The 21,460-nt window shown below is 41.5% G+C and overlaps 1 protein-coding gene across 1 annotated transcript in view; it reads right to left on the bottom strand.

The window, feature by feature from the left end:
- chl1b (cell adhesion molecule L1-like b) overlaps positions 1-21,460 on the bottom strand; it is a 78,668-nt gene that overhangs the window by 6,824 nt on the left and 50,384 nt on the right. The window contains exons 3-23 of the mRNA XM_085353769.1: positions 21,204-21,312; positions 20,835-21,025; positions 20,093-20,215; positions 18,853-19,023; positions 18,507-18,530; positions 18,291-18,402; positions 17,766-17,947; positions 16,887-17,018; positions 15,069-15,209; positions 14,125-14,236; positions 13,710-13,876; positions 13,459-13,624; positions 13,223-13,347; positions 12,775-12,876; positions 12,251-12,448; positions 11,956-12,026; positions 9,487-9,709; positions 8,218-8,333; positions 7,748-7,952; positions 7,477-7,599; positions 3,008-3,187 (exon numbers count right to left, since the gene is read on the bottom strand). Of these exons, the coding sequence (XP_085209895.1) occupies positions 3,008-3,187; positions 7,477-7,599; positions 7,748-7,952; positions 8,218-8,333; positions 9,487-9,709; positions 11,956-12,026; positions 12,251-12,448; positions 12,775-12,876; positions 13,223-13,347; positions 13,459-13,624; positions 13,710-13,876; positions 14,125-14,236; positions 15,069-15,209; positions 16,887-17,018; positions 17,766-17,947; positions 18,291-18,402; positions 18,507-18,530; positions 18,853-19,023; positions 20,093-20,215; positions 20,835-21,025; positions 21,204-21,312 (2,973 nt within the window). The remainder of the gene's footprint in view (positions 1-3,007; positions 3,188-7,476; positions 7,600-7,747; positions 7,953-8,217; positions 8,334-9,486; positions 9,710-11,955; positions 12,027-12,250; positions 12,449-12,774; positions 12,877-13,222; positions 13,348-13,458; positions 13,625-13,709; positions 13,877-14,124; positions 14,237-15,068; positions 15,210-16,886; positions 17,019-17,765; positions 17,948-18,290; positions 18,403-18,506; positions 18,531-18,852; positions 19,024-20,092; positions 20,216-20,834; positions 21,026-21,203; positions 21,313-21,460) is intronic.

Genomic DNA, 21,460 nt, shown 5'->3' on the forward strand with positions numbered 1-21,460 from the left:
CATGCAAATCTTCATCTGTGCCTCAAGCTCGGGTGCTTTATTTGCTCAGGTGATAATTCAGTTCACAAGAACACCTGTGTCTGGGCTGTCCATCCCAACAACTGCAAATGACACTCTCTGACTAATGTTGATGGATTAGTCACCAGCTATAGCAATTCTAGTCATTGCAAGTGTGTGATGACTTCGACTGACATAGACAATCTGAGTTAAAAATATCCAGAGGCTTGCTGCCGTGTTTTGTCACCATGTTCCTCAGCTTGCTATTACCTTCTGCAGAAAGCAGCTGCTCACCCAGCAGGGAACGAATGCCCTGGAAGATACCCCTTCAAAGTCAAAAATCTTTTTTTTAATAAGGAGAGACCAGAAAATATTCTGATACAGGAGCTTTCAACAGCTTCCACTTATCTCAGTGTCCTGTAAATATCACCCTCCCAGTATGAGCTCATACTTCTCTGCATGGCTCAGGAGGATGTTTCTCCTTGCTGTTTTCTCTCTGTCCCCGGACCTCTTCTTGTCCCAGAGGTGTGTTGCTGTTTACCCAGTTGAAGATTACATGGAAATGTCAGGTGACTGCTGGGTCAATACACTGCCACACAGAGGGCTGAATGGGGCCCAACAAATCAATCACTTACAATTAGACATATCTGTCCTGTTCAAGTGACTGCACTCCACTGCCACACTGTGGGATCGGGATATAGATCTAGTATGCTAGATTTCCCGGTGGTGTAGCAGAGAAATGAAAGCTTACAGTACAATATGGCTACCATTTTACATTACAAACTAGTTGAAAAAAAATTCCTGAAGATGCTATCACATTATAATAGTCAATGCTCCTCTGCATTTATCCCTCAGCCTTTGCTGTCGATGCTGTACGGTTAAGGCTTTGCTGTGTCAGAAAGTGCTGTGGCTCTACCTATGGTGGAACGAGTGGGTTTGGTCACAGGGGACTTTGGAGTGCTTGGAGGTGAGGGGGAAGCTGACTTGCCTGAAAAGAAAAGACAGATCTTGTGGTTATCAATTGGGGCAAGGGCTTGAGGTGCTATCGTCTACTGTTAGCATGCATGCTGTTGTTAAGTACACTCTAAAATTAGTGACTATGCAATCTGAAACACGATCTAGAGTTTCAAAACTGTATTTCACACTTCTGAGATGTGCCTTTTCATTTTTACTCCAGTCCAAAAAAAGAAAGAAAAAGGGACGAGCTCGTGGCGTGTCTGATGCTCTTACTGCGGTTGGCTCTTAAGGCATCATTTATTACCCCAGCTTGTTGCACCGAGCCTGCCGTTGCTAGGAGAAAAGTCAATATTCGTTTACAGCTGCTAATGAGCCAAGATTAATATGAATTTATAATTAGGTTACTCATTACCAATTGTTATTAGAGAGGAAGCTGCAAAACTTTATCTAAGAAGAAGTTGACGGTTTTCTAATGAAAGGAGGCATCAGAGTGCTCTCTGCTGATGGCAAGGGCAAACAGCAGACAAGGTCAATTATGTGCAGAGAGGCTGAGTGTTTAGGGCTGCTAACTTCTGCATAGGACAAATAAAAAGTGTCCAAATGTTTGACAGTCAAGTCCCAATGATTTATTCAGCCCTACAGCAGCTACACACATCCATATTTCTAAACCTAAAAGCATGCGAGCACTACTAAAAAACAAAATGGTGAGCATGTCATACTAACATGAAAGTTATTCTATCACTATTTCAGAGCAGTTTGACGCTCTCTATATGTGTACATATGACATGCCACAGTTGCTGCATAAACAGATCTACATACTGAGGCCAACAGCAGGAGCCAAAATGGAAGCTGCAGAAAAGAAAAAAAGAAAAAAGACAGAAGGGACAAGCATTGCATGGCTAAGCAGACGTCCACATTCACAGGCACATTTATAATACACACTGCATGATCAAAGCTACATCTCAAAGCAATGCACTATTTTAGTGGCATATGTGAAAGCAAGCAGAGGACCATTAAGACAAACCCTCACACACACACGTATGCACACAGTGATGGAGGTGTTACCACAAATAGCTTTCATGCGCAGACCTTGAACCTCTCCCCCGCACATGTAATAGTCTGACAAAACTCAATACATATAAAATGAGCCATTCCTCCTGTAATCATCTCTCCGGCGTTTTTTTTCCCCACCATGCAAATAAACAACCCCTAAGAGCCAATTAAGTGTCTTTCTATGATTGTGAGGATTCTTACAGTAAACAATAAGTAATCGCTTGCATATTAAGCACCTGTGCTGCACTTCAAAGTTGAGAGTTCTGCTTTTACATAACACAGCCTGAGTGACATACTACATTCATTTTCTTGTCCATTTGTATTGAAAGAGCCACCTGCTTATTTCTTATGACTACAGCGCATTTAGTGATACTTGCAAAAAGCTTCCTGCTTCAATCACTCGTACCACCGACCACAATCACAGGAGCTTGGCTTGAGTTTGAGCCAGATGAAGTATGGTGTGTGGACCTCGACTAATGATATGTAATTAAAAGGCAAAGATTACATGTTACAAGCTGGCTTATTATGATGACTTACCCGGCAACTCTTTCATGATTGCACAATTCAGTAATAAAAGCTTCAGTTTCCTTTCTGCTCAAAGCAATTTTCTTTCTCAGCTGATTGTTTCATAGCTCACGCTCTCTGTCCAATCAATAAGCACTTGCTCTCTCATGACAGTGACAAATGAAAACCTCCACTGCAGCCATATGAAATTGTTTATCCACAAAAATTACTTACATGGAGATATGAAAAGCTTGGCTGCTCAGGCTTATATCATATTGCACTAGTTCAATGCCACATCGAAATGGTAAAATGACTCTGTCACCTGCTTTGCTTAGCCTCGGTTCACCAGAGCAAATTGTGCTCCTCAGAGCTCCTCCGCATTCCCAATGTTCCCCCACTGAGAAAGCGCCACGCTCAACCAGCCCCACGCCCACGCAAGCTTATCCGCACACATAAAGCCCGATCGGCTCGGCTTTCTGGACCTTCAAGCACTCACTTGTTTCCAGGGTGGTGGTGCACTCGTCGCTGACGTCAGGCCCGCAGCCCACCGTGGTACAGGAGCACAGGTAGAACTTGTATTTACTCAAAGGCTCCAAGTCACGCAGGATCCACGTGGTGGTCTCAGGTTTGCTAATATCTACTGTCTGCAGTGGTCCCACTTCTTCTGTGTCATTGACTAGAAGTAAGGCAAGGAAAAAAAATACGTAAATGTAAGTATTTTGTCACAGTCACCTAACAGAAGGCAAAGGAACAACAAGGGAAAACTCTTATACTTACACTGCATTACATACACTGTAAAATATCAGGATTGTCTGCACCTACAGTGTATTAAGCATAGCCTCTATATAACATACAGACTTAGCCACTGTGACTTCACCCACTGGCTAGAGAAGTCCTGTTGTGAAGCCTCACATTGCTGTGTCTTGCTGCTGATGATCATGTGGATATTCTCAACGAGAAACCGCTCCTGTGGTAGTTATTTTAGGGTATTTTCACACCTGTGGTGTTCAAGTTCATTTAACTTGGATTCTGGTTCGTTTTACACCTTGGTGTGGTTCATTTGTGCAGACGTGAACACAGTAATCAAGACACTTTGGACGGGTTGGTCCAGAGCAGTTTGTTTATGACGTGACTGTGATCTGACCTCAATCCGACCCAATTACCAGGAGTACATTGCAGGTTCAAGGTAAAAAACTTGCCATAGCTATCCACGCTTTATATTCAGAAATGCAGCACAGATGTACAAAGGTCAGTACAGGCTAGCAACTAGTCGTGACAGAAACGTAAATTCTCCATGTTCTCCAATAGTCCAAAACACAGCACGTTCTTCCTGTATGCTGCTCATTGCATCTGGTTCATCCACCTTTAATATACAGCTTGTGGTCGCGAGAGGAATTTTCTCACTCATTTTAAATTCATACACAGTAAGGATCATACAATGTAACTATGCAGAGTCTTCATATTCGATACATGTACCATAGTAAGAACACTTGTTTCACAGATTTCAGTCCCTTGAAAACACAGCTTCCTTACCTAGTTTGTTTTTACATTTGAAGAGGTGTTTTTGCCTGACAGGCAGCATACTTTATATTAGTACTACACTCCCACATTGTTTTTTCCCATCTCCAAAAGGTGTCAGCAATTAGTTCTGCTGGAAGTACTTGTGCACGCTGTATACAGCCTGATGAAACTCAAAGAAGTTTGTGTCTTAGTGACAACATATTTGTTTAACTGCTTTACTTTTCTGATCTACTGATGTGACCACACATGAACATGCATCTAAGCCTCCACATTAGAAAACCATTCTTTCCAGCTTTTCTTAAAATATAATGTCTATACCAAAATAATTCTGGTCATGATAGTTTATCCATACATATAGAATTTTGATTTCTTTAATTTTGATATGATTGATATCATAATGTCGTTACCCTCTTATCCCATACTCTGCTCTTCCTTGTACCCAATGCCTTTTTGTTCTTCTATTTTATTTTATTTTTTAACTTTTGACTGAATGACTCCAGTATTTTGACACACAGTGAAATGTTTGACTGTGCCTTGTTTTTGGGGAACTCTCTAGTGGCCTTTCAAAATACTTCCAACTGACAATCACAGGACATTTCAGCTCTGCCAAAAAAAGAAAAGAAAAAGCAAATGTCACTTGTCATTTTGGTTTGTACATTTCCTGTTTGGGCTTTAAAAAAAAGAGGCAACTTGTTCTTTGCTTTTTCAGGATTAATCTCTCTATAATGTCTCCATTAACAAAAAAAAAACAACCCTGAAACAAAACAAAAAAGAAAATTGTGCTCCACTAATTTATGGTTGCAATTTGTTTGAGTTTTTGGTGTGTGCTCTCTGCCTACATTGTGATGGGATCTCATTTTTCACTACGTAAAGCAGCCCAGTAGGTAGGGAGGTGGCATTCATGTTCTTTGTGACAAAAACAAACACAGCAGGTGTTGAGGTGACCTTTGCTGTGAAAGAGGTGCCACGTCTCTCAGGTAGAAGGCAACAGAAACAATGACAAGAATGTATTGGTCTGCTTCTCTTATTTGCCTGGATGCCACCCGCTGTTATCAGACATCCTGATTTGCTTTAGTTTTTTGGTTTTTTTGCTCAGTTTTATTTCCAGGGACAAAACCACTCGAATTTTAGTATATTATGCAATCAACTCTGGTACAAAAAAAGAGGCCACAAGCATCATGTTTCCACCCTGCGGTGGCATTACTTTCTCACTTTTACGGCAAAACTCGGACCTGACAGCTGGTCCGTATGATCTTATGGAGTGAACTGGCTGAAGGCTTCAGACTTTGGCGCTTCCACTAATGACAAATAACAATATTTCCAAATATTCTTCATCCTAGCGGGCCAAACACAGTTGGCCTTGAGGAGCGTGAAGCAAACCAAGACTCTCCAGCACTGAAATGTGACCTGACAGCAAGTGTGAGTTTAGCTCAAATGGGAGAAAAACAGACAGTTTTATAGCCAAGGTCATTTTTAACTCCCACTCGTGTCGATATAGCAGTTCAACGCAGTACAAACTTCACTGGAACGGTCTTAAGTGCTCAAAAATATGTGCCTATCTCAATCTGCATCACATATAATTGGAAATAAAGTGGATATTTTATGAAGCCTTGAGTGGATTTTCAGTGCATAACAGTGAAATGATCTGTGTACTCAGGATTAAAGACTTCAATATGACAAAACAGGTTGAGTATGAGCGCCCATCTGTACTTTTATGACAATCTTATCTTTGCCTTGTTAAGCTCCCTGAGAGACAGTCAGACGGGTGTTTAGCCTGTACTGACATATGATGCCCCGGGCTTTAGAGCGGGTTAACAGCTCTTTAAGGCAATGTGACTATATGCCACCCACTCAAGTTATGAGGGTGACTTTACTCAGTCTTTACATTCATACAAGCTTTAAGTGATTCAGAAAAGAACTTGATAAAAACTTGTTACTGACTGCAGGTAGAGGGAAAATGTTTATGATTTCCACATCTCCTGGTGTGTGTCCCACACAACTAGATCTTATGTTTTTCCCCTGCCGACAGTTTATTTTTTCCATTTCAAATTTGCCAGTGGTACTGCAGTGGATCCAAGAAAGTGCAGAGCAGAGTTTGAGGTTGTTTGGCTGTGCAGTTTTCAGATTGGGTATTTTAACAAAAAATTGTTATCAGTGTTTCCCCTAGAGTGGCCGATGTCCAATCTGTGAGGGGGGGGGGGGAGGGGATCACGCACACACATAGACACACCTGCGGCCACGTAGTGAACAGGTACACACACACGGACACATTCAGTGAGTGTATCCTTCAGGCTCTCCTCTTTTCAAATCAGCAGGTTCATGATTTAAGGGAAAGATTTAAGGGACATCTGTAAATTTGGGTTACTCTCCCTCTAAAGGGGAACTGCACTAGTTAAAGATAAAGTCACGAGCTGATATCACCATCGAAAGGCTTTATCCTAAAAACGTGTTATTTCAAAGCAGGTTAGTTTAAGTGTTTTAAACCCAGCGTCGATCCGGCTTGCGTTAAACAGTGTGTTACAACGGGGCCTCTTGTGAAACCGGTGAAATGTGAAGCTATTAAAGGCTGCTGTGAAGACGAGCATAGTCTTAAACAGCTGCGCCGTAGCTTGAGATGACTTGTGTCACTGATGATACACTGACAGCTGGCTGCATTATCCTCAACGTTTCACACATGACTTCCTTCATGGGGACTTCAAAAAAAGAAAAAAGTCACACTTCAAAGAGTCCATCAGCTTTATTGCTGTGGCACAATGAAAACGTCCTCTCCTGAAATACTGCGTGACGCTGGGTCCTTTTTTTGTGCTGCCGCCAAATCAAACTCAATTAGCCGGGAAATGCAGCACTAAGACGTTGTTGGAAGTTAGTCATTAGCTTCGTTATGACTTTTATTTAAGGACAGCACAGTGTGTGCACACGTGGGATGTGTTCAGGGATGATGTCCCCTGGGACAGAGCTACGCTGAGGACGTTTCCTGCAGACAGGATGGGGTCAGTAAAACCGGACCTTAACAGACTGTGACTCAGAGGCCTTGTTCAGCACTAGCCGAGCCGCGATCATGACACAGGCCAGTAGACACCACCCTGACATGGTTCCTATACACACACTCTGACCCCAGCCTTATTAGAGCAGAGCAGCAATTCTTCTTTCTGTGTAAAGGATCATGGGTTAGACAATCACCACTTCTTTTCCCAAGAAACTGTTCAGGTACTGCACATACTTGTCTGCAGTGCAGTATTGTGTAGAGGATAAGGTTTGAAACAGTTAAGCCGATATGCAGTCAGAGCAATAGATGGCCTGTTTGTTTTCTTTACAGAGTACAAGCTGAGGGTAAACTCTATTAAACACAAGATGAAAAACACATCATCTTCTCACAGCAATACAGAAACATCACCATTATATGTGTGTTGATTAAGTGTAAGGATGAGGAATAGGGATACGTACTGAGATGGTACTTAAGGAGGTAGCCAATGAGAATCCCATTAGGCTCCAACGGCGGCTCCCAGGCCAAAGAGACAGTGTGCCTCTGTACATCTGTGACCCTGAAATCATGATTTTTCTCTGGGACTGCAAAGGCGTGCACACACACACACACACACACACACACACACAGAAAGCAGTCAAATTCTGCAACCCAGTTTACTTGGCTATTATTAGATTTTCCCTTCAGTAGTTGTGAATCAATACACTCCATGCTGTTTTTCCACAATCTTACCTCCCTCTGGGGTTTTGAAGTTGACGGGATGACTGCCTGGGCCGTTGCCCCGCCCGTTGAAGGTCATGACGATGAGGCTGTACTCGGAGAAGGGCGTCAGAATTGGTACCGTGGCGTGGTTCTTATCCCCGGGGACTGCCAGCGTGTGTTTATCTCCGGGACTTTTCTTTGAGTCCACCAGACTGCGCAGACGCCACCAACTTATCTACATCAGGAAGGAGGCACACAGAGACATCCTCAGCAGTGCCTACAAGATATCAAACTTTGAACATCATACATATGTACATGTGTGAAGGAATGCTGACTGAGTTAGTGTGATTTTTTTTTCTGGTGCTGTAAGCAAGAAAACATTGAGCTGGACACCAGTAAAGGAGACAGAGTGAGGTGAGAGAAGCAAATGTTTAGAGCAAGGTCAGTGCCATTCCTTTTAAACTGTGTCTAAAAGCAAAGGTCTGGTTTTGAGGTATTACCCTGTAGCCTCCCAGATGTCCATGTAACTTGTCCTTGTGTACTCGTGTCCAGCTAACCTTGACCACGGAGCTGTTCATCACCTCCACAGCTACATCATCAGGTGCAGCAGAGGGAACTGCAAAGGCAAACACACATTATAATCTACAATAGGCTGCAAGTGAGGGAAGGAAAAACAAACCCAAACAACACAAAAATACAAAGTACTACTCGGCTTGCTTACATTTAGGGATCACTGATTTACTGGAACACCTACGAGGAGGGAACTCTACTTGGAGTCACAAAAAAATGAAAAAACAAACAAAAAACAAAAACAAGTGCTACATTTCCTAAAATCCCATTTTACTCAGGACACAGCAGTGAGAAAGTGTCATGACCTGAGGTGACCTCCTGAGGACAAATCCAAAAGAAAGCTAAACAAAAGAAAAAGAGTAAAAAGTACGGTACATGGTGCTTTCTTCTTCTAGCACACTGCAAAAATGATTTTCAAGAAAATAAAAAAACCTTGTTTATGAACATGTTTTCTTATTTTTTGTCTAAAAAGAAAACATTCTTAACAAGCAAGTTTTGCACAACTGCACAAAATTAAACTCATTCTAAGAAAATATGTCCAACGTTTTCTTAAGATATTTCAGCTCATCTTGAGCTTTCAGTTACAGGATATGACAATGGTTTGGCTGAAATTCCAGAAAGAGAATAAGATTATTTTTCTCTTATTTCAAGAGTAAGGGCACTCAAAACAACTTTTCAATTTTACTCATTTAAAGATGCCAGTTTAGCTCAATGCGTTCAGCATGCGCTCACATGCTGCATGGCTGAGAGTGGCAAGCCTGGGTCTGACCCTCGGCCTGGTTAGGTGGCTAGACAACCTAGCAAAAATTCTTTCCATGTTTAGCATAAAGCTAACAAAGGCCAAAAAAGTGAAAGTTTTTGCCAAAGGTCATGTGGGCACAAGCAAAATGAAAAAAATGTTTAAATGTTCTGAGGTTTAGAACATTTAAACATGTTCATTTTTTCTTTTCTGTTTAGCTTTGAACAAACTGCAGCAAAAGCCAGCTTATTTTCCCCAACTTTTCTTTTTAGAAGGGCATTTTTAGCCATGCCATGTGTTTTGTATTTGCCAAAACAATAACTTTAAAAAAAACTGCTCCGCAGAGAGGAGGACGGCTGCAGTAATATTTATTTGCTAGGAAGTAACTTCAAACTCCCCTTTCCCATAACATATTCTCATTTTATTGTGAATACTGAAAAAAAAATTAACTTATACTCACAGTCCTCTCCTGAATAGCCAGTCACTAACTTGGGCTCAGGTCCAAAGCCCTGACGATTCTTGGCTTGGATCTTTATTTCGTAGGGAACAAAAGTTGGGGTGTTCTTCACCACGAATGAGTGTCTCTTCACTGTGTTCTCCTTCCAGTCTTCTTCCACATCTTGTCGTCTGTAACTCACCTTGTACTCCAAGCCGGGACCATTGTGCTCAATTGGTAACAGGGGCTGTATCGTAGCAGGAAAAGAAAGAATGGAGTGGGTTTCACTGAGACTTTCACAGTTGCGTAAGATACTTGTTATATTTCACCACGCTATGTCACTCCTTCCATAGGGGAAAAAAATGACTTGTCCGGTGAACATTGCTTGGAACAATGCTTTATCCCACCATCTAATAAAACAATGGAACAATTGACCTGGTCTAGCAGCAAGGCTTTTCTTTGATATAGTGCTTGCTGAGACTTTATAGATGAAAAGATTCATCTCGTCACAGAAGTCAGACCGTGAGAAATAGAATGAGATACCATTATCCACAAAAGCAAATCATTAACAGTAGGAGAGCTCATGAATCCAGGATTCAGGGGCTACATTACCATGACGGGGCAACCGGATAATAAGTGAAGGAGAGATTCATCTTTCTACAATAAAGGCCAATATATGACTGTGAGTGTTAAAAAGAATTTTTTTTATCTTCATAGCTTTCCTTTCTCTTTCTAATCAAAGACAGAGAGCAGCCTTGAATGAGGAACTCATTCATGGACATTCCAGAAAAGGGCTTCTTTAAAGATCTCTAGTAGGGCTGAACGATTATGGAAAATAATCTAATTGCGATTTTTTGCCCCAATATTGCGATTGCGATGCGATATGCGATTATTTTTTAAGGTCTTTGTCTTCTGTATTATTAAACAAAGACAAGCAATACATCATATAGTATGGCCAATACTATATTACATTAATTTTAAACTGTTCTTTCCTGGAAGACAGACCTCTGTTATGATGACATGAGGTGATGCATGAATTGATGACTGACATTTTTATTTAACTTCTTCAATCACAACAGTATATTTGAACATACACAATAGTTTATTTTTAGCTTACAAACATCTGAGCATAAAGTGCTGACAAGGAACCCTGGTGTAAACATTAAAATGAAAGTCAGTACAATGTGCAGATTGCAGAAATATACATAAAAAAAATCAGTGGCTTTACCACACTCAGTTTTTCGACATCTGTGAACTACTAGACAGTCATTCAATTAAAAAATAATATTAAATAAATAAAACTAATAAATAAAAAATACACACATCTTACTGATCTCTGCAGTCAGTAACATTACACATAAAGTGCAAACATAATAGCAATTGTATAAACACACACACAAACACGCCTTTAAAATTTAAAGGCGTGAAATTGGACGGTCTAGTTCTGATTAGCGTCACCGCTGTCTCGGTGGAGTTTAATAAACTCGGCCGTCTGCTTCTTGCTATCTAAAATATAACCAGACACTGGTGTAAATTCTCGACTGTCTCATACTTCTGTTTAATAAGTTTTCTGTTTGACGTTTAGTCAGCTGTGTGAAAACCAAGGAGGAACCCACCCGGGGGATTAATAAAGTTTTATTTTATCTAATCTAATAACTTTAATCTCAGCCAAACCGATTTACTCACGAACAAACAAAACACTGAAAAAAGCCCAACAATAACATTTTTAGGTTGTCTAAGTGACTTATATATTACGTTTAACCCGAGCAGCGAAACTCCGCGGTGATCTGAAAATGATGTGCCGGGAGTTGTGCCGCTCTCGGCCGCATCAGTAACCCTCGAGCTCCCGGCTAGCTGTCGAGCTGGTGGGTAGCAGACGCCTCTGAAAACGTCGAAGCACTTTTACAAATATGGGATATCTTGATAAACCGAGCAGATATTTGATGTTTACACAACTACTTTCTCGCCTGAAAATATGTTAAAAGTTTATTTTGTGACCCAGAAAGATTAGTATGAGTAATTTTAAAACTTAGTAGCGGCCGCCATTGCTGGAAACTGGAGTTTGGCTGGGCCGCGCTATGAATTCTGGGATATGGTAGTAATTTGGACAGCCTTCGGCACGTCGCTGTGACGTAATCGGTCTACAAATGCGGCCTCAGGAGGATGCAGCCCATGAATTTGGACATGTCCAGAGTATAATCGCAGCCTTTGCGGTTAGAAAATTGCACTTGATCATGTCGCGATATTATCGCAAATGCAATATATCGTTCAGCCCTAATCTCTAGAGTGAAATATCATAAATGGGCCATTTCTGTTTCTTTAATTCCTATTGGTAATAGCCTATGAAACATTGATAAAACTTTATCTCTGTTCTCAGAAATTCTTTGACTGCTCAAAACTATAACGATAGGAATAATGTGCTACGTAAAGGTAGGCCACGTCGCAGAACTTGCAGAAAGAAGATAATAAAAAAGACCAAAGTCTATTTCTTACCTCCCATTTGATATCCATTTCATGTGGCAAATGACCTTCGATTCTGATATTTTCAGGGTTCCTGTCAGGGGCTGTGGAGGAAAAGGAGTATAGATTTTGTCAGCATTGCTAGTGGAAGAAATCTCCAGTGAACGAGGCACACGAGAAAGCAGAGTTTCAACAAGAATGGAATCAATTATGTAGCAGGTCTGAGTGTTTTAAAGTTCACAGAGCAGCAGCGTATCAAGTGGGCTGGAAGACCCTAACAAAAGGTACTACTGGTAAATACTGAGCGATGAAAGGAGGAAACTCAGACCTTCTGGAGGAGTTTTGTATCTCTCTGTGGCCTCGCTAGGACGCCCGGTTCCCACAGCGTTCACGGCGGACACTCGGAAGCAATAGTCGACATTGCCGTTGAGCTTGAGCTCAGCAGAGTTGCGGTTCCCAGGTACTCGGAGTAGCTCCTTCCAGTTGCTTGGTTCCCAGTGGCTCTCCTCGTACTCGATAATAAACTCTGTTGACAGGCATAGAGACAATCAGAGGTCTCCCTCACCGCTATGAATCCTGCCAAAGGATTACTTATCTAACCACCAGCTGTGCAGAAAACGCCTCAAACCCTGCTCTGGGCTTGTACATTCCTCAGGGAGACTAATCATGATTCATGCTTGGATGAACCAATAATGGATTCATATTGTACAAGATGGTATAAAACAAATCTATTTACATGCAGGATGCTGCTCAGGAATGTGTCTGTCATATTAATGGCATTCGCTATGAGATGCACTGATCCTCTCTGCGCTGTATGTCCTGACACCTGCACACATGGATGCTCCTTTTTACCTGTGGTTGAGCTGTTGTGGTCGTCCCCGGGGACCCATTTCAGCGTCACATTTCTGCCCTTGCGGTCAGACAGTACCAAGTTCTCCGGCGCATCGGGGACATCTGAAAATCATTGTAACGGCACGGCTTTTAGAAAAAGAAAATCACAGGGACACAAGATCTCTGCAGCAAGAAAAAGACCCGGGGAGCAAACGTTCAATCGTTCCCAGGAGTCAGAGGATGTGGAACCAGCTGCATCGCTGTGCTGCCCGTCACTGTTTTCTTTAGACTTTAACATGTCGACAACATCTTCAAAGAAGCTGTGCTAATAAAGCCACGGTCTGCACCTTCATGCTCTGCGCTTGGCTTCCTGACATTTTGTGGCCTTCTCGAATTTGCTGCGCATTAATGTAGCACCAGGGTGCTCTGAACTTTTGACCCCCGAAGCAGCGCTCACACGTAAGCTCACCTAACACCATGAGGAGGGCTGAGGCCACGTCTTGGTCCGCTGGAGTTTTTGCCACACATGTGTACACACCCTGGTCGCTGTGGCTCACATTCATGATGTGAAAAACACCGTTCTCCACAAAGTATCTGTCGGTAGAAACATGGAGACGGGGTATTGATTTACCAAAGGAAAAGGGCTTTTCAGCTGGGATTAGGTCTGCAGTGCTGTTTCACCAAATAAATAAATAAAAATTCTACCTTGAATTCTCAGTGTAGTTGAGGGCTATCTCCATATCATCTTTTTCCCACAGGAGCTCAAAGTCATTGCTGAAAGACTTGTCGTACTCCGCCAGGCATGAGAGCTGGGCCGTGGTACCTATTAGGATCCGCTGGTCCTCCGGGGCCACTACTATTCGAGTGGGATCTTCCAAAGGAAGGACCAAGTTACTTACATTTTGAGGCCCGTGTGAGGCTTAACACAATTCTTTTAAATGACTAAAACTGTTTACCTTTTACATAAAGCATGGCATTGATAGCAGATGATCCCTCTGTGTTTTTGGCCAAACACGTGTACTGTCCTGTGTCACCCCTCTCCACATTGTAGATCTTCAGTGACCCGTTTTCATGAACAGTAAACCTGGGTCCATGAACAGATTCAGGGGAGTCGTCTTTGCTCCTGGAGAACATGCAAAAGTTGTCAGAGGGGAGAAAAATAAATGCAAATACAGGTGGTCTACACTACTACACTATGGCAGCAGTGAAGCGATAAAAGCAGGACATCAGAGCTGAGTGACAGGGCTACTTCAGCTTGATTTGAAGAAATAGCAGGTCGTGGGTAATGAAACAGCCAGTATACTGAGGGAGTGCACGCATCGACCAGCTGAGATCTACTGCCCTCTGCTGGTAAAAAAAAGCTACACTTACCAAGTGATTGTAGAAGGAGGAGAGCTGAAGACCTTGCAGTGCATCGTCACTCCCTTCCTCTCCACAACAGAGTATTCCTCCCCCTCACTTGTTAAAATCATGGGCTGCAAATCTGCAAAAACCAGCAGGAGACGCTCATCATAACATCGTAACAGTGCTGTTAGAAAAGCACAATATATTTTTTTCACCGTGGAGGAAATGGCTTCGACAAAAGAAAACAAAAAACCCACACAGCTAGATTAGGTTTTAAAAGCTGATAAAACAGGAATGGAAATAGGCAGATAACTGCAGGTTAAATGAGGTGACAACAGTGTTGCTTTACTTGTGCATTAACTATGAGCTTGTTGTGTTTTTAAAAAGGAAAAAAAAGAAGAAAATAAAAAAAACGATTCAGCTGACAGGTTGTCAGAAATGAGCAAATGTGAGAAAGAAATCAAAGCTGAAAACAATGGAATAATGAGTTCGCTGAGTGTGTGCACCTTATCAGTTGTAGCCAAAGCCTCCCATTAAAACGCTCTGTCTCTACTAATTGTTTACAAAGGCAGCAACTGGGACTCAGCATTCAGAGACTGTCCAGCTTTATTAACTCCTGTGTCACCAAGAAGCAACTCCCCACATTTGAGCTGCACAACAGATTTTTTTTTTTTAATCTGCTCTTGTAAAGTCTTGTGGCACTCGAATTGGTATGGAATTGAGAAGGGACTTGTTAGCATATAAATGGTAGGGAACAGGGCTTGTTGCTCCACAGGGAGAACGGCCATCCTGAATGAAGGACAGCTCTCCTTCCCTGGGCTCCTCACTGTTTTATGGGCATATGCCAGCATCAGCTCTCTGAACCTTATTCATGTACGCTGCGACACAAATACTTTGTATGGATGGCATTTTCATAGACCTCGGATGGTGAAGCAGAATTTAATAAAACTGTGGCTCGCTGATATACTTACTCATGATCATGATGTTTGCATTGGACAGAATGGTTCCGTGTCTATTGGAGGCCTCACACTGATAGACAGCACTGTCAGAAACTTGGGCATTATGTATAACTATGGTGTCACCAATTACCCTCCTGTTTCGTGCTGGGGACTCTGGAATAATACAAAGGTACACTCAGTGAACACAAAGTTTTAAACCAGCACAATTAAAAAAAATCTATATGCTAAGCTGAAATTCCCAAATTAACTAACATCAAAAGAATGTGAAGCAACAATCACTTTGATTTTAAGTCTAAAACATCTGTGTGTTTGTTGTGTTAAAGTGATGTCGGCTGAAGTTGACCTAGGACCTGGCCACACTTTGGTGTACTACCAATCTGTACCAAAAGATGGAGCAGCAAACCAACGTAAACTTCTGTTTCAACCAGTTTTACCCTGGAAATCGGGCACATGCAATCATACAAACTCAGATGTTGGAGTTGAGGTGTGGTATCTTTAGTGCGTTACAGAAAAAGTGAGAAAAAACAGGAATTTTTTGGGTTCTTAAGCTATATGTCTGTGAAGTTTCCCAGTCATCCAGGTCATCATAGTCAAAGGAGCTTGGAAAGAAAAGCGTCTGGACTTCTTTAAGTTGCTTGAAGACGTTTCACCTCTCATCCGAGAAGCTTCTTCAGTTCTAAGGTCAAATGGTGGAGAGTCCCAGATATAAACCTAGTGGGAGTAACCCCCCACAGAGGGACAAAAGGACCCCCTGATGATCCTCTAATCGCCTGAGCCAAGGTGTGAAACTGGGTGTGGGTCCCAATCAGCCAGAGTTTCGGGTGTGTTCATTGTGAAACCTGGCCCCACCTTATCATGCGAATTCCTGAGGTCAGATGGCCCAGGATGTGAGTGGGCGTTAAGGCGTCTGGGAAGGGATCTCAAAACTGGATTATAGATGGCAGAGAGTTGGTGTCGTAAACCCCCGCCTCTGTTCAAAGATGGTCGCTCACAGTGGACATAGATGGCTTCTTTCACTCCTCTTCTTAAGCTAATTAATCACTAAAATCTTTAATCAAAACAGATCTCAACAGATCACATTCATCATCCTTGTAGTATATATAAATATTTAATCATAAATATATGTTCTCTCTATTTTCAATTTTAAATGACAAACTTAAATTATTTTATAATTTCATTGAAAAATACTTTGCTACGCATCCATGCAGTACCTTGACGCCCCCACCAGGGGCCTTTTACACTAAATCCCAGTGAACTAACTGGGTACTACAATTGGTTTTATTGGTTGTTTGCTTTTTTGGATGGTTTTTAGGGGGGTTGTATTGCAATGTTTAAAGTACCTGTGCACAATTTGAACATAGCCTAGAGGCTTCACACTAACAGTTAACACTGCAGCTAACGTAGCCCTAACTAGATTTGTTATAATAAACTTTCCCCAGCTGTCAGGGATTTAAGTGACTTCATATTTTGGTTTTTGAAGCCATAGAAGGTCTTATATCCCTCATATTCTCAAACATGCAGTGCACATTACCTTTAATGTACAAACTTAATTAATAGCATTCACGTCAGTGTTTTACTTGTCTCTGTTTGCCTTTTCTTAGATTCTATGGTTGTGTCTCAACAGATACTACACAATTATGTTCACATTCATCATCCTTGGAGTACTTTCCCACTTCTGGATACTTCCTCCTCATGTTCTACGTTGTAACACTGAACAAAACAGCATCAACCTTTAGCCTTTCTGTGGGGTTCAACATGTCTAGCAATCACAAGGAGCTCGCAGTACAAAGAAGTGAAGTGAGCTTTAAGTGAGACTGCTGTGGGACTGACCCTGCAGAGGTCCACCGTTCACCCTCCATGTAGTCGTCGGCTGAGGAATCCCACTGGCAGAGCACTTGATGTGCACGTCTGAGCCGATCATACTGAGCTGACTCTCAGGCTCAAACACCCACTCTGGAGGCTCTGAGAACACACAGTCAGCGTGATGTTATCAGTATAAAGAAGACACTGAGCACTTACAGAGGAGAACACAATCACAGGAATAGTTACGCAATATGTATTATTCAGTAGAAATGGACCCACAAAAGGCTCTTCCGCTGCCTTCAGCCTCACCACCTGCCACCATGATATAGAGATTATACTATTATGCATTACTTGGAATTATTCTTAACACCGTCTTTCACACACACAACCATGTTTAACATAGCAATCAAAGGAAGCTGACAGTGAAAATGCATGTTTATGCAATCAGATCTTCATCTTTCAATGATATTTAAAGCTTTTTTTTTTTTCCATTTGAGGCTTATTTGAGGAAAATAAGAATAAAACTGTATCAGCCATCAGAGCCTTTTCTTAATCTTTCCTGTACCTGATAACCATTTGGCAGATCCACAATCCGTAAAGTGGGAACAGAGTATATTAACTAAATAAAAACTAGCTCCATTTCCACTAATCATAGAATCTTACTTACAGATTAAAGCATTAGAGTTAGGTGATAATTTGATATACAATAACAGAAGAATCATACTTTTTCTTAAAGCAGAACTTTTACTTGTGAGGATTTTAACACAATGTATCGTCACAGCAGCTGGTCTTTAAACCCCTTTTTATCAATGATTAGACGAATTTGTCAAACAGAAATAATGAAATCAATGTAGACAAACCAGATGTGACAACATTGCAGTGTGTTGCACTGTACACTGTTTTTACCTTCGACTGTCACGGTGAAGGTATGTTGAACTTCTCCCAGTGGATTCTTTGCCTTGCACATGTACTTCCCACTGTCTTCCAGCTCAGCTCTTGGCACAATCACCAATTTTCCATGATTCTCAAATCTCACTTTACTAGGAAATTTGTGGCCCATTTTCATCCATTCAACCTGTGGAGTTGGACTGACAGAAAATGGGAACAAATGGTGAGCCTAAAAATAGTGACATACTGCCTTTACATGGCTAAAATTAAAGGTCCTGGAAGGGCTAGAGCTTATCCCAGCAGTCATAGGGCAAGAAAGATAGCTAGACCCTGGACTGGTCACCTGTCTGTCACAGGGAAAACACAGACAACCATTCACACCTACAACCAACCAAACTAATTAAGTGTCTTTGGACTGTGCGAGGAAGCCAGAATACCTGAAGAGAATCCATGCAAACACATCCACACCACCATGCTACTCTAACATAGCAATATAACTGCTAATATAGTAACTCTAAAACATTAAGGTAAATTATTACTCACAATCCTTCAGCAATACACTCCAGGTTCAGGTCCTCTCCTTTGACCAGCTGTATCTCTGATTTGCCACCAGGGGGCGTCAGAAGAGAGGGTTTTCTCTCCAGAATTGCATTAGCTGAAAAGAACAGAATACACAGTAAGACAGAACAGCGTATTCACACATCTTTCTTGTGCATAAAGCAGTTCATACACATGCAGAAATACACTAATATAACTTACCATTTTCAGAACTGTCACTTTTTCCTAAAATCATGACGGATGAGACCAAAAAAACAAACACACAAACAAACAAGAAAAAAAAAACACACACACAATGAACATGTGAAAAATGTGGATGATGCACATCACCAACATCTGAGTCACATCATAAAATCATAGAAACAAAAAGACGCGCACAAACAAAACAGTGTGACACTGGGATGGCTTTTGAAGTGTTTCCTTTCAACAACGGTATCGGCGAATGTGCTGGTAAATGAACAGTGCTCCAAAATCAAAGTACACGTCACGCTGGTTTGAGAGGCAAACAATAATCGAGTGGAGACAAAGAAAACAACGAGACACCTACTTGTCTTGACAATGACAGACATGGCGGTCTTCTGAACGATCGTTCGTATTCTGGGGAAGGAGGCGAAGCAGCAGTAGTCTCTCCCGCTGTCCTTCTCCACTGCGTGGGAGAAGTAAAGGTCTCCGTTCAGGCCCACGGACACCCTCTGATCCTGCTCAATGTGCTGGAGATCTGAGCACAGGAAGACGGTGGCAATGATTCCATGTAGATGTAAACAATCTTTAATTGAACAACTGCTGATTTAAATCCATGTACTTCAGCTTAACCCAGCTAAACGACATTGGAACATAATGAAGTAATTTTCCTAATACTTCACTGAGACAGTTACTAAGACCTTCACAAAAAAATATCTGTTTACAGATTGACATTGATTGAAATTTTATGGCTTGGGAATAGTAAAAATCAACTACCATCATCTAATTTGGATCACTTGTTATATGTTTCATAAACACAGCTGCACACAATAATGAATTCCCCTCTCATTTTTAAATAACTGTGGCACAACGAGAATGAATGTTTCACTGTTTTACAAAGACCTAGAAGAATAGTCTTTATTTTGGTCTTCTGTACCTTATTTATCTCTGGTATAAACTTCCAAACTGCCTACGAAGCAGAGAAAGCTCATCACTCTAATAACCCCACCAGCTGAAGCAGTCATTTCTGCACTGATATAATGGATAACACTTCTATAACACTTCTGCCACCACGGCTGTGAAGTGTCTTTATACATGGAAAAAAAATCTTTTAAACTGTTCAAAAACACTCCATACCATAATTTTACTACTGGCTTCTTCCAACTCTTCAGTAAAGCTAAACATAACAAACATTTTACCTGATATATTTCATGTATGTGGGAACGTGAATATAAAGAAGTTCTGTGGCTTTGAAAAGAGAGTCTGCAGTGACTTTCCTTCTGATTAGCATGTGATTCAAAACACATTTTTATAAGCCTAATATATCTTATGAAATTTACCGTCTAAACTATTTTTAATTAACCAAGTTAGAAAGTCAACACAACTGAAAACAAAATAAATTCATAATTATAATAAAGGTCAATCATAAAGGACCAATATGGCAAGGCCATGATGATCCACTTGGTAAAATAAATCCGCTTGGCATCTTTCTTGGCCTTAAGACAACAATTCTGATGGCTAAAGATCCAAACGGGACACAAAAGAAAGAAAAAAAAAGAAAGTCAACACCAAACTGTGCACTCATCACAACATGAGATATTACTTACTAATAGTCATCCAGTAGATCTGCAGTGGAGGTATACCGTTAGGTGGGTCACATTTTAAAGTAAATGGCTGGCCTTCTTCTACCACGACAGGATCGAGTGTCTCTTTAGGGAATTTAGGAACATCTGAAAACAAGATAAACTAGAGTTGAAAAAAATAATAAATAGTGTGGTGCAGTTTTTCTTTTCAACAGAAGGTGGCAGTAATATCATTCTTGAATTCTACGTGTAGCACGTGTCAGTTTTACCTGTGCTGCGAATCATTCAATAGATTGAATCCTAGTGTGCTCTGTTTGTTTATTTATTTATTTATTTATTATCTTCAGTTCTGGCCCTCAGAAACAAAACAGACATCCCTACCGCTATTGTTCATGGCCCTGTCACCAGTGCTGAGCGGTTGAAGCCCAGCCAAATTTAGTCAAAGTCCCCTGTGGAGTGGATTTTCTTGGAGAATTTATGTAGTGTTCTTGGGAACAAAATGAAAAATGAGGCAAAGGAAATGATGGAGAGGCTAGATCACACCCGATGCTTTTTCTGGTGCAGACCTACAGATGAGACGCTGCGAGGGGTGGAGCGCTCGGGAACCTCAATGACTTTCTGCCACGTCCAATACAATGAAAAGCTCACAACAGAGAGGTGCAGTCATTACAGGGAGCTGCTGGCCCTGAATCACTTTGAAAGCTCTGTAACAGAGCACCTCACACACACACATCTGCACGCACACTCAAAGATGCAGGTTACTCACTGGGCACAATGAACTCAATCTCCTTCGATATGGCGATGCCTAGTTTGTTTGAGGCGTAACAGCGATAGGTTCCCTGGTACTCTGTAAGGTTCCCATTATTGGGTATCACAAAGGTCCCAGAATTCTCTTCTTTCATCAGGCGGGGGTCTTGAAAGGGGTCGAATTCCTGGTCATTCTTTGTCCATCTGAATCTACATAAAGAAAGCCAGTGTTAAAATGTCAAGTCTTAAAGCTGAGACCGTAGAACACTCAGTACCGAAAGTTACAAATCAAAGCATCGAAGTGCAACATGTTGATGCTAAAGTGTTGTTTGGTATTTAGTGTCTGTTTGACTGCTAATAACAAGCTCCCGTCCTTTGAAGTACTCACTCTGGCTCGGGATTCCCTTTGGCTTCACAAATCACGGGGAAGCTTTCGTCAAAGGGAAAGGCGATGAGAGTGCTGGGCGACTGAGCTGTGATGGTGGGCAGCTGCTCAACTGGGCAACAAACAGACAGGCAAGCATGAAAATTAAAGAAACAACACAGGCTTCAAGAAAGCTATTAAGAAATGTGTCATACTCATCATGATACTAGGACAGTGGTTCCCAACATTTTAGATTTGTGAATGCCAATTTCCTGAGGAAT

This window comes from Diplotaxodon limnothrissa, linkage group LG5 (assembly GCF_057381915.1).
Source record: "Diplotaxodon limnothrissa isolate DT_005_m linkage group LG5, D_limnothrissa_male_GT1.1, whole genome shotgun sequence".
NCBI lineage: Eukaryota > Metazoa > Chordata > Actinopteri > Cichliformes > Cichlidae > Diplotaxodon > Diplotaxodon limnothrissa.